The following is a 12497-nucleotide window of genomic DNA, read 5'->3' as shown; positions in this document are numbered from 1 at the left end:
AAGATACCCATACATTTTATAGAGACCACCGCAACAAGAGACTCACACCGCCTAGATTTATGGATTACATACTCGCTGTCCGGAACTTAGGTAGCCATATTATTTGGCTGCACAAATTACACATGCCCGTAGACATAAACGTATCCTGCGCTTCAATGGTGAATCGAATGTTGTAATGTCTAGGCAGCGACGATTGATGTATCATTGCTTTAGGAAGCCACAAGCTTGGAAATTGTACCTGCTCGTAATCGTACATCCTTTCAAGCATCCACTTCCATTTTCTCTCCAGCAGCAAGGTTGTCATCCCCAGACAGTGTCTCGATCGTAACATATCTCTTCAAGTCTTCCTTGCTAATAACCTTTTGGTTCAGCCAGGCAGTCGTACCCTTGGGGAAGCGGTAGTTGCGCTCCTTCAGTCCACGTTCATTGGGTTTCATGTAGTTGCGGAGTAGCTGTGTAGGCTTGTCCTTCTCGATCACACAGACGTCCACGTTGCTACCGGAACCGAGATCGTTGAAGATACCAGCCTTGATGGCCTCGGCGCAGAGAGCAACTGCACCCTCCTTGTCAAGATCAGGCTGCCACATGGATTCAAATACAGACATGGCGGCGAGAGATCCAGATCCCATGGTCACGTATGGCAACTTGTCTGTCGAGCCGTGCGCGTGCACTGTGTACAGGCCGACGCCGGTCGGATCCACGCCTGCAACCACAAGGTAGGCTCCAATGTGTCCCTGGTATCGGAAAAGGTGCTGCTTGAGCATGGTCATGCATGTGATGACTCGGGGGTCGCGGCCTGTTGATAGAGAGTGCAATTCGACATTGGAGCTGATGAGGGCAGTGGTGAACTCGGTATCCGCGGCAGTACCGGCGCCGGCACACCAGATCTTGGGCGCAATGTAATGAAGCTTCTCACAGTTCTGTTTTCGGGTAAATGTCAGTTGCTAGGATTTGAAGAAAAAGTTTACCATCTGATCAAAACAAACAGGATCGATCGTACCTTGTCTGCTACTATAGGGCCGCTGGTAGCTCTGGTATCTGCTGCAATCTTCGTTCGCCGATAGGTCAGCCTTCCCCCGTCGCGTCGTCTTTGATTCTTCGGGTGTCTCAGATTCATACCACCACGCCCTTATCATAAATGCATCCGACAATCGTTGTACCAGTGCTAGTGGCTTTGGGAAGAGGGACGCCCCTGGCGTGCAGAGCCGCGTTGCGGTTGTAGTTCGAGAAATCAAAGCCCGTCATCGTGGCGCCGCAAATGTTGCTCAATCGGAGAATGAGTTTCGGTTGGGATAGACAGCTGAATGCCAAAGATAAGCTAGAAGGCGCACTAGGGTTCTAGAGAAAGTGGCGGGACGATGAGGTGTGAGATGATGGTAGAGATGAGGACGTTCGGCCGAGCTCTTTGGAGGTGACGAAGCTCCGGTAGCCTACTGATTGCGTGCCTGGTCCTTCAGGCACACAACGCGTTAGCTGGATGTTTTTTGCCTCTGCCAGATTCCATTTAGACCCAAGAAGACCTCATAGCTCTCCCTCTCCACAAACTGCACGGACTCCTTGACGGATTGTTTGCTTGCGCGTGAATTGCACCTCCTCTAGCCAGAGAGGGGCAGTCTCAAAATTCTTACGCGCACCCTGAGCCTATTTAACCGGAGTCCTCAACAACTCCAACGTCACTCTTTCTCTTCCACTTCACCTACTCCAACTTCACCCGCCTCGCCGTCCCTCAATGCTTACAAGCCCCGTCCATCTTTAAGCGGACAGTATCGTTCAGCCTCCGCTGATTTCAGCCGTCTCCGAATGGCGTTCAGCTTTGGATCCTCCGCCGGCCCGGCTGGGGGAGCGCGCCCACCGAGCTCTCAGAGATCTTCACAGACGTACGTCTCGCTGCTTAAGCTAATGTTTTGTGCTCCATCTGGTTTCACTAACAGTCAGCTCAGGACTTTGGTTTCAAAGGTGTTTCCGGCGATGCCAACATACGTTTCCTCCCTTCACCATGGCCACAAGACGCCTTACCCGCCCCGAATACGTCCCTTCTCGCTGTCGCGCAAAGCAAGGGCATAGTTGTTGGTGCAGCCCCGATTGCCTCGTGGTCGCGACGACCGAATCCGTTCGGAAAGCCATCGAAAGTGCATCTGGGGGAGAAGACACCAAAACAAAGCCCTTCCAGCCACAATCTACGATTCCGCTGCCTGCACGTCCCACTCACGTTGCTTTTACGGCAAGCGATGACGCTCTGATCCTCGCGACGGAGAATGGATCTCAGATCACAATCTTCCAGACGGACACTCTTCTTCAAGGCAACGCGCAGCCAGCCTTGTCGGTCTCAACCAACGGCGCAACAATTCGATCTCTTGCACCAAACCCCGATCCTTCTTCGACCTTGGTTGCGCTGGTCACAGTCAATGGGGAGCTTTTGATTGCAGACCTCAAAGCTGGGAATTTGGTCTCCGGTGCTAGCGGTTCAGTTCTTCGGACCGGAGTCAGCTGCGTTGCTTGGAGCAACAAGGGAAAGCAGTTGGTGGCGGGCATGGCCAATGGAAGCGCGGATCAGCTCACTCCAGACGGGACGCAGAAGGCGCAACTGCCTCGACCATCTGATTTGGAGGGAGAATGTCACGGTAGGCTCATTCCGTGATCAATTTTGAATTCGCAAGTAAAGGCTAACTTATTGAAAGTGTCTTCTATCAGTTGGCTTGAAAACGACATCTTCTTCAGCGTCTACACCCCAAATGTTCCCGAGGACGACATGGGCATTCCTGCGTCATCTTATTACATTATCACGAGACAAAAGCAAGCTCCGTTTTTGATTCAAAAATTGCCCGAGATTTGTCCGACAATTGGGTTTATGTTGAAACGCGCCCCTGCTTTCCAATTCATCACACGCTTACGAGATTACAAGCCACATCTCAAAGATGTACTGATTGTCGCGTCAACTGCATCTGCGGACGTTGGACTGGTTGTTCGGTCTGAGAAAGAGCTAGCAGATAACCCTGCTGGGCAATTTGCAGTAGCAAACGTCAACGATGATATCAAGAGAGCTTCAATCCCGCTTACGGAGTCCGGCGATGACACCTCAGTGATTGGACTTGTGTCTGATCTTTCTAGCAGCGAGAAGGTGCCTTCACCTCTGCCCGGAGAGGACATCACCGAGAGCGCAACTCCTTTACCAGCGCTGCTCGCTCTCAACAACGAGGGTAACTTGTCTGCCTGGTGGTTCATTTACACCGATTCGATTCGTCAAAATGTTGCCTACTCGGGCCTTGTTTCAGTGGGTTCGCAAACCTCGGCTCAGATGACGCCTTCGCCTGCAGTGTCGGCAGCGACAACATCAACCCAACAACAACCACAAACCGGGTTTGGTCAGCCTGGGTTTGGAAGCCCTTCGCCGTTCGGCGGATCTTCCTTCGCCAAACCAGCAGAGAGCGTTGCCTTTGGAAGTACCTCGACGATGGGAGCTTCGCCGTTCGGTAAACCAGCTGCTCTGTCATTTGGGAGTACTTCCAATCTTGGTGGTACGGGCAGTCCTGGTTTCGGTAAACCTTCTCTTGGTCCTTCTGCTGGCACTGCATTTGGTCAGACCAGCTCTCCGGGACAAGGGGTGCAGTTCGGCAAGTCGGGTTTCGGGGCCCCAAGTACGAGCTCACCGTTTGGGCAGCCTAGTACACCGGCCAAGAGCTTGCTCGGTTCTGCGTCTGGGACAAGCGGTGGCGGATTCAGCTCATTCTCCAGTGGAGCTGGAGGTGGTGGATTCGCCGGATTTGCTGCTGCAAAGCCTGGGGCATCTCCTTTCGCAAAGGCTTCGGGTGAAAGTTCATTTGCCAAGGCATCATCTTCTTCGCCCTTCGCTGGTTCGTCTTTGGGTGAGACTGCATTCAGCAAGGCATCTTCTCTTTCACCTTTTGCGTCGAAAACACCAAGTGAGACTGCTTTCCCCCCTGCGCAACCCACAGAAGTGAAGAATCCTTTTGGCTCCGGGTCAGGATTCGGGTCAAGCAGCGGGTTTGTGTTAGGATCCTCCTTCAAGGCCGACGGCACGGCTGCAAATGATTTGCCAAAGCCAGAAAAGAGTTCATCAGATGCCATGTCTTTTGGTGGATTCGGGGAGTCCATCTCATTGTCAAACAAGCCATCAACTCCGGCGGAATCCATGGATGACTCGGAGGACAAGACTGTACCAGAGACAGCAAAGAGCAATGCTTTCTCGATGTTTGGTCAGTCAAACAAGGCTACAGATTCAACAACATCGCCGTCTGGGGCTACTGCAATGCAGCCCAAGCCCACCAAGTCCCTCCAAACAAATCAGACGGGCAGCGGATTCTCAATGTTTGGAGCTCCTTCTGCCGCACCACCGCGTTCACCAACGCAGCCACAGGCACAAATTACCAGTCCGCTGTCGGCCCAATCGGACGTGACAGCGACCCCTAAAGGGGAGCCATCTGTCCCTTCTTCTGCATTCGAAGCTCCACTACCGCCGGATCCTACTACCAAGGCTAGCTATGCCCCTGGGGATACCTCGGCCTCGTCAAACGTATCCAAGAGCTCTGCTGAAGATGCTCCTCTTCCACCCGACTTTGTTTCGGACAGGAAATCCCCTGTACACGAAGACGCTCCTCTCCCACCCGACTTTGTCTCGTCAGAAAAGACTTTCGAGGCTGTGGAAGATGCTCCTCTTCCGCCAGATTTCACAAGCAAACCCATCAAAAGCGAGAGTCCGCCACCCGGTATCCCCGAGGATGTTCCCGAAGAAGCTCCACTGCCTCCTGACCCGGCGATCTTCAAGCCAGAATCTCCCCTTTCAGAAGAGATCGTACCTGTTCCAGAAGAGTCAGAAGCCGAGTCTCAGGATGCCGACGAGTCCGACTTCAGTGACATCGGAGACGACATAACCCGTGATGAGGCCAGCCTGCCAAGCCCCAAGCTGTCTGCGGGTGAATCATTCGGCGGCCTGTCCGACAAGAGCTCAACCGGGGGACTGTTCAGTGGATTCTCAAAGGCCTCGCACAAAGAGCAAACGAGTCAGGCGCCGCGGACACTCTTCGGTGAAATTTCCAAAGGTCCAATTCTTCCCCCGCCAGGACCAGCAATCCGCTCTGGCCGTGAGCCGTACCGTTCGCCGAGTCCCAACCGTGTCAATTCGCAAAGGGGAAATCTTTTCTCCAAAAAACCGGAGGCTCGCAAGGCAGGCAGTGCTCTGGCATCCAGAAAGGCTTCATTGACACAATACGTTCAACGTGAGGGGCTTCTGCGAAAGTCCAGCGATGCTGCTCAACAGGAGCGAGCCCGCGCCGAAGCGGCTGCCATGCAACGAGCCGAGGAGGAGGTCCTTGCTCTCTCCGATGACGATGAAGATGAGAGACTCCGGGCAGACCTTGCTCGCCCTGTCGAGCCTGTCGCGACTCTGGATCCGTTCCTACCCCACCAAAACTACACTGGTGATACGGCCAAGCCTGGCGTTCCGGGTATGATCGAGCGACTCTATCGTGATATTAATTCTATGGTGGATACTTTGGGTATCAATGCTCGGTCCCTGGAATCGTTCCTCCTCTTCCACCAACCGGAGCACGGTTCTGACGCGGATGAGTGGGTGAACATTCTCACAAGCGACGATCCCGCCCACATATTGGATGAGGATATCTTCCTCCGGGATATCAATATCTTCGACCGGGTCATTACAGCCATGGGCCATACGCTTGACAAGCAGCGTCTTCAAGACGTTGAGGAAAAACTCAACGATTGTCGAGACCTTTTGACTAAAGATATCGTATCATTGCGCACTCAATTCGCCAGCATACGGAATACTCTTGACGCCTTGACTGATACAGGTGCAATTCTCTCGGCGCCACTTTCTGCCGAACAAGCCACGCTGCAGCAGGATCTTCGCACGACCTTTACAAATCTTCAAGGTAAATTGGCCGAGCTTGAGCAGGGCGTTTCGATGTTGCGAGCCAAGATTGCCGATATTCCAAGAGCCGATGGGGCTGGCGCCGTCTCTCGCAAGCGACCCACCGTTGAGGCTGTCTCCTCCACTATCGCGACCATGATGAGCATGGCAGAGAGCAAGAGCAGCGACATCGATGTTCTGGAGGCTCAACTGAAGAAGCTTGGTATCGACACTTCCGCCTCTGTTCCCGCCAGTCGCGAGGGCTCCCCGTACACCACGCCTCGCAAGGCTGTCGGGCGGTTCCCTACAACACCCGGCTCGCGCGGCTCCGTGGATCGTAGTGCCTATCACACCCCCGAGTCTGCGGCTCGCGGCATCAATTTCCGAGCCAGTCTCAATGGCTCTGCAAAGCACAGTCGCCTTCGCAGTGTCGACACCGCTGGTCCTCTGGCCGTGCGGGAAGAGTCCTCCCAGTGGAAGGCCAAGATCCAGCGACGAAAGCATCTGATTGGCAGCTTGAAGGAAGCGATGGAGAAGAAGGAGAAACGGGTGCGGGATGTTGATGATCTTTAGCGTTTTGCTTGGGGATTTCCTTGGGGCTATGCTGGAGGATAGCCAAATAGCTTTGGGGATGTACTATGCTGACATTTTTGCTCATGATTTAATTTGGGTTGGGGTCAAATTCCTGATCGATTTCGAGAACTCGTCCTTGGACGGACAAAACAAATTTGGATTTTCATAGCGAGAGATCAAATCTGGTTGGAACTGGGCGCGTTTCGGTCAGAAGTTCCAGAAATGACGACTTTTAATAGCTTTCTCGAGGTTCACTGGTCTCTGTCTTTATGACACGAGGATTCGAGGCTGTCCCGTCTCTACGTAAATTGAAGCAGTCCCAGCAGACAGGCAACAGATTCGCTCTCGGATACTTCAAGTGTCTTGTCGGTAAGGCACAGTTGGATTCCACATCAGCAAGTTCAGGAATTCCAGTCCTGAGCAATCGCAGTTGAATCTATTCCGCGCCCAAACGTGGGGACTTTTTTTCCCCATCGGTGCGTCAACCACCTCTACCTGCATCAACCTAAGTCCCACTGGTAGCTTCCTTCGCGTCCAACCTACCTAACACCAAGGCTGGTCCATCCATGATGTGTCTTTTCCGCGTTCATGAATGTGTGACAAATACCTACCAAGTACCTAGTGCCGGGGTTTCCGAAAATATACATGCAAACGGGACGGGACCCCCCTACCTCCAGCTAGCTTTTCATAAATCGCCCACTAGGTATTTTGCAACGACTCGAACTCGGGTCAGGAATGGGTTAGATGCATAGGTATAGGTATTGACAGGACAAGGGTAGGTTCTCGCCTCACAAATAGGGTCAGCCGGGTCGATTCTATTCGAGTTGTAGTTGGATCTGGATAGGAGCGTCTCATGTGATCGGGCAGTACCCACACCAGTGATTTACAGAAAATATATCTTGGATGGGTACGCAAACCTATTTGATTGAGGTGTAAGATCAGCTTGGAAGATCCATATGGGACCTGAGTATCGGTGGAGAAGTTGAGGAGGTACACATGCCGTGTCCTAAGGTACATGATTTCTCAACGTAGAGAACATCCTACCAGTCCATCGCACATGTGCCCGTACCTGACCCTGTCGCCTGCCTCCACCCTCTAGGTACCTACTGTCTAGGTAGGTACCTTGTAGGTAGCCTGTCATTCTTGGTCCATGATCGTAGAATTCAAGGCGCGCCTGAACGTGAGTCCAGTGATTGAAGATCTAGTAGTCACTGACATCATTGGAAGGTAAGAAGATTGGATTTGTCTGGTTCACTGGATTCGAGGCTCACTGTCTCTCGGCACCACCGCATGACGGGAATAGGCTGATGGTGGTGCATTCGGTCATTCCAACCGTCTACTGAACAAAGACTTCGCAGGACAGACCTGCTTCCAGGCGACTTAAATCAACATATGCGTCAACCCGAAACAGCCTCTATTCAAACCACCATGGCGCAGGTGAGCACACAGTTCGTCTCTTTCTACGTCAAAAGCGACGTCGAGCCGGAAAAGCCGGCTAGTGACCGTGGCGAGGCATTACTGAAGGTGTTTCGGGCCACCAAAAACCAAAGCGGCCATCGCAGCTCCGTCTGGGGTCGCACGGTGGAGGATCCGAGCAATATTGTATGGGTTATTGGTACGTCGTGAGTCCTGCAACGGTCACGGAGCCAAGCAGACGAGATGCTCAAGTGAAGCAAAGCCCACTGACAAAAAGGCGCTTGTTGTCAGACTGGACCGATGCCCGCTGCTCGATCAATGGGAAGCTTCTGAAGCCATTTCTCGCCAAAGAAGATGAACCTCTGACGTCCATCTATGCCACTCTTAGTCCACCTATCAGTAGCACCGACACGCTGACAAAGAACCCGGTGACGGAGCTCTGTTTCTTGCCATTTCCGGGCGAGATGTCCGAATACGAAGCCCGGCGTCTACATGCTGATTTGATCCGTCTGCGCTCGATACTCACCGTCCGGCTACCACAAGCCGAGGGCCCGGTGTCCTGGTCAATGGGCCAAATAGACCGGCCGAGTACGGTGCGATGTGAGAATAGTCCCGGAGGGCGCGCAATTGTACATTTGCTTGTCGTTGGCTGGGAAAGCGTGGACGTTCATCGAAGGGCCAGAGAAACGAAAGTGTTTGTCAATGGTATCACCCCGATCAGAGAGAAACTGCTTCCCCCAATACCTGGGTTGGAAATGAAACACGTCAGATTCCACAGAGTCTAGCATCAGAGGGCACCGAAGCAAATGGGGTGGTGTATCTCAGACAAATGTCACGGCTCAGGCAGAAGGTGGAGGAATAGGCTCGAAACATCAATTTCATGTTACTGCTAGGGCAAATCGGTGACGTGGATAAGGAAGTGAGGAACCCCATTCATTCAAAGACAAGAGGTAAGGGAAGACGCCTCAAATAAACTACAACAAGAGATCCAGCAAAGGAAAAGGAAAAAAAGGAAAAAAAAAAGAATGGAAAATACCCATGTGACTCGATAACAAGAAAAAAACAAATTTGTCATGAACCACCGACGACTTTTGGTATGATATGCCAATTGGTTCTTTAAGGATTTTTGCGTCCAGCCTCAGACACGATGCTTCTCGCTCTCTGTAAGAAGGAATCAGTTAGCGGTTGTGAGTTGGAGGATGGGTGAAACGTGGGTGAGACTGACCAAGTCGTGAGTAGAGCATGTACAACGCCATCTGGTTGCATTCCTGGGTACCAGTGATGGTAACCAGGCGCTCATTGCTGTTCTCCTGAGGCTCGTTGATCTTGATCACGCTACCACTCAGGTGGCGAATCTCGTTGATTTTGGCACCGCCCTTACCAATGATAGCACCAACCATGTCATTGGGAATATAGATCTGTTGAGTCAATGGCTGACCGGGCATGGCACCACCAACGGGGGCAGGAGCAGTCGGGGCACCTCCACGGCCGGCAGGAGGCTGAGGACCACCCACGTAGGGGGCTGGCTGGTGGGGGGCAGCACCGGCGTAGGGGGTGTGAGCAGCAGCGCCGTAGGGCATCGCAGGTTGAGCCACGGGGGCGGGAGCCTGACCTTGCAGGTAGGGCACACCATATGCACCAGGCTGGCCGCGGTTAGGATGGGGATGGTTGCGCTTGAACGTGTCAGGGTGTCCATACTGACCCCCGGCGGGCTGAGGGACGTACGGAACCACCTGCATGCCACCAGGCACAGCACCGGCGGGTCCACCACTGCGCGTGGCATAGGCTGATGCGGCGGGACCGCCAAATCGCTCGGTCAACTGCTCGCCCAGAGTCACGGCCACGTAGTAGGTGGCAATGTGGACAGCATCGGCGACACCGAGAATGACCAAAGAGCGCTCAGTCGAGAGAGGTAGACACGCATCGGAGGCATTGAGTCGTGCACCAGATGCCTCCTGAATCTCGCGAATACGGCTCCCGCCCTTGCCGATGATGGATCCAATAAGAATGTGGGGGATTAGCAAACGCAGAGGGTAAGTCTTGGATTGGGCAGTGGAAGGAGCGTCGATGGGCTCATTGTTCAATGTGCGGATGATAAGACCAAAGGCCTGAAGCAGTCAGCGATTCTGAACCGATGAGATCTCGTCTTGTTCTCAGAGAAATGACCTACCTTGGCGACGGCGTCCTGGGCACCGCTCACGGTCAAGATCCGTTCGACAGCACCCCGGGAGTAATCGCTGACGGTGCACTTGGCGCCAGACATACGACGAATCTGGGACACATTCTCACCTCCCTTGCCAATAACAGTGGCAGCCTCGGGACTGGAAATCACGGCACGAATGTGGATCCAGCTTGACTCATCCTGGGAGGGCTGGTTGTCGGGCTGAGAACCGGTTCGCTCACCCTGGGAAGCAGTAGACTGAATAGGTTGGGTGTCTGCTTGGGCCTTGCCGTTGGGTGCATCCGGAACAACAGTATCACCCTGAGTGTCCTTGGACTCCTCAGAAGTGGAGGGCTTCTCGGTAGATACCTCAGCCTGAACCTCGGCCTCGGCGTCAGCGTCGTTGCGTGCTACCTTGTCGAGCGCTGGACGCTTGGCTTCGGGTTGGTCATTTGGACCCGAGGGAGATGAGGGATCCTCAAGCGGGCGCTTGGTCGATTGCAGGTTGGGCGGAGATGCGGACATCGTAATCACTGTGCTGACCTGTCCTCACTTACGTGGAAAGGGGTCCGAGTTCAAAAACGAAATGTGCTTTCTGCTTTTCTTTTCTTCACTTATGATCGTCTATGTACACCAGAGGTTCCCAAAAAGGTGCTGGTGTATGGCGATCGATGGGGGAGGATCTGGTGCTGTGAAGAGGCGGGAGAGGTGGGAGGAGACGGTGGTAGTGCTGTCGAGAGAAGAGAGTGCAGAGAGTAGAGTGGTGTAGAGGCCCTCTAATCGGTTGGGAAAAGAAAACAGGCTTCACAGGGGGTGTGCCCGGGGAGTTGCTCGAGATCAGAAGAGCGAAAAAGGTGAGAACAAGGAGGGTGTCGGTGTTGTATGCGACGGGCAGGGAGAAAGTCCAGGTGGGAACCAGGGAAAGCGCGACTTGTACCACAGCGAGTTCCAAACACGTATCCTCACAAGATGCCTTGGGTATGCTCCAGCAAGTATCGCAGTCGGAACGCGGAGAGCAGGCAGGCGAAACACGCGAAAAGGTATCGATGACTATGAAGGCAAAAGGTTCGAATGGATCTTACGTCGCGAAGGGCGAGGTCGAGTTGAGGTGGAAAGCTGGACGCTCCACCGCTAACCTCATCGGCTCTATCACGTGATCATCGGGCCGCCTTCGCTCCAAAGGGTGATTGGCTCAGACGGATTTCGCCAGATTCGACTGCGTAAACAGGGTAAAGTCTCAAACGGCGAGGCTGCAGCCGGGAATAAAAATGAGTGTATCGGATGAGTCTATTCAAAGAATCCAGAAGTTCATCCAGAACCGCCAGGCAGCAGAATCAGAGGCCTTGGCAGAACCATTGGGGGCAACGGCCCTTCATGCTTATGCACGACGGCTAGATGGAACCCTGCAGCAATTACAACAACAGATCCAACGACAGGAAGAAGAACTTAACAAGGTTCGTCCGCACGTGAAAGGCGTGGAGGAAAATAGATTACTCATGCTAACATTTCCAACAAGCTTCGAGAAAGTCGTGGTGCCTTCAGCCTGTCAGGCAAGGTCGACGATCCTTGGACACGCGTCGCTCAGGCTAGACGCGCCAAGAAGGCATATGATTCTCTTGTTCTCGGCGAAGATGATTTACCAAAATCCGATTCTGTCTTGCCAGCCCTGATTGCCGTGGAAGAAACGTCGTACCTGATCAAAGAAGGCAAAACATCTCTTCAGATTACCGCCGACAAGGTATCAGAAGATCGTGAACGCATGCGCCTCGAAGACGCCAACCTGCGTGATTCTCGTGAAATAGCGACTGGGCTTCGAGAACGTATCCAGAGAATTCGCAATGCGAATAGCTACAAGCACAAGCAGACACCGGCTCAGGCTGCTCGCGAGGTTCTACGAGAGCAGAAGGCCAAGAACCAACACCTAGATCAAGCAGCTCAAGATCTCAAGAAATCAATTGACAGATTCATTGACGACTCACTAGCATCGATGCTCGCAGCGGAAGACATCGGCGGTCCCAATGTCGGCGACGCTCTGGAGGTGTCGGACGTAACATTGAGAGCGGGATACACGGCTCATGGAAAGCCAAGAAAACCAAAAGAACCGGCCGAACAAGCCGATAGCAATCAGCAGCGAATTGATCAATTTGTGAATCGAGATCCAAGTACTTCTGCCCCCGCAAACAGACGAGAATCCGCAGCGGCAGAGGCTCATGAGCTGCTCGATGCACTACTCGAAGCTGGCCCATCATACATTGATTTACATCGAGACTCTGCAGCGTCACGATTTCTAGTGCGTGCCAAAGTGGCCCAATTTCACCCGCGTGACGCACGACGCCTACGACTGATTGATTTTGGGCGATCGCTTGGTGATTCAGATTAACGGGTTTCGATAATCGGTTATCCTAAGAAAACATCGCACTGTCTTCGTGTTCACGTCTTGTTAGGCACAAGAGACCCAGAACC

At 53.2% G+C, this 12497-nt stretch overlaps 5 protein-coding genes across 5 annotated transcripts; 3 read left to right on the top strand and 2 right to left on the bottom strand.

Moving 5' to 3' along the window:
- Positions 1 to 260: 260 nt before the first annotated feature.
- Positions 261 to 1245, bottom strand: POX_a01138 (Proteasome subunit beta type-2; the record flags this gene model as incomplete). Its single annotated transcript, XM_050110068.1, has 3 exons — positions 261 to 920; positions 1001 to 1048; positions 1120 to 1245. The coding sequence occupies 3 exons, from the start codon at positions 1243 to 1245 to the stop codon at positions 261 to 263; spliced, it is 834 nt and encodes a 277-aa protein (XP_049973836.1).
- Positions 1246 to 1996: 751 nt separating this feature from the next.
- On the top strand, positions 1997 to 6457 carry POX_a01137 (uncharacterized protein; the record flags this gene model as incomplete). The annotated part of the gene is made up of 2 exons (XM_050110067.1): positions 1997 to 2621; positions 2679 to 6457. The coding sequence occupies 2 exons, from the start codon at positions 1997 to 1999 to the stop codon at positions 6455 to 6457; spliced, it is 4404 nt and encodes a 1467-aa protein (XP_049973835.1).
- A 1428-nt stretch (positions 6458 to 7885) lies between these two features.
- POX_a01136 (uncharacterized protein) lies at positions 7886 to 8658 on the top strand (the record flags this gene model as incomplete). The annotated part of the gene is made up of 2 exons (XM_050110066.1): positions 7886 to 8072; positions 8165 to 8658. 2 exons carry the CDS (start codon positions 7886 to 7888, stop codon positions 8656 to 8658), a joined length of 681 nt encoding a protein of 226 aa, XP_049973834.1.
- A 353-nt stretch (positions 8659 to 9011) lies between these two features.
- Positions 9012 to 10559, bottom strand: POX_a01135 (uncharacterized protein; the record flags this gene model as incomplete). Its single annotated transcript, XM_050110065.1, has 3 exons — positions 9012 to 9034; positions 9099 to 9981; positions 10044 to 10559. 3 exons carry the CDS (start codon positions 10557 to 10559, stop codon positions 9012 to 9014), a joined length of 1422 nt encoding a protein of 473 aa, XP_049973833.1.
- A 743-nt stretch (positions 10560 to 11302) lies between these two features.
- POX_a01134 (uncharacterized protein) lies at positions 11303 to 12414 on the top strand (the record flags this gene model as incomplete). Its single annotated transcript, XM_050110064.1, has 2 exons — positions 11303 to 11488; positions 11551 to 12414. 2 exons carry the CDS (start codon positions 11303 to 11305, stop codon positions 12412 to 12414), a joined length of 1050 nt encoding a protein of 349 aa, XP_049973832.1.
- Positions 12415 to 12497: the final 83 nt, after the last annotated feature.

Source organism: Penicillium oxalicum, chromosome I (genome assembly GCF_001723175.1).
Source record: "Penicillium oxalicum strain HP7-1 chromosome I, whole genome shotgun sequence".
Taxonomy (NCBI): Eukaryota; Fungi; Ascomycota; class Eurotiomycetes; order Eurotiales; family Aspergillaceae; genus Penicillium; species Penicillium oxalicum.
The sequence above is the reverse complement of the archived record's forward strand: the minus strand, read 5'-3'. Positions and strand labels throughout refer to the sequence as shown.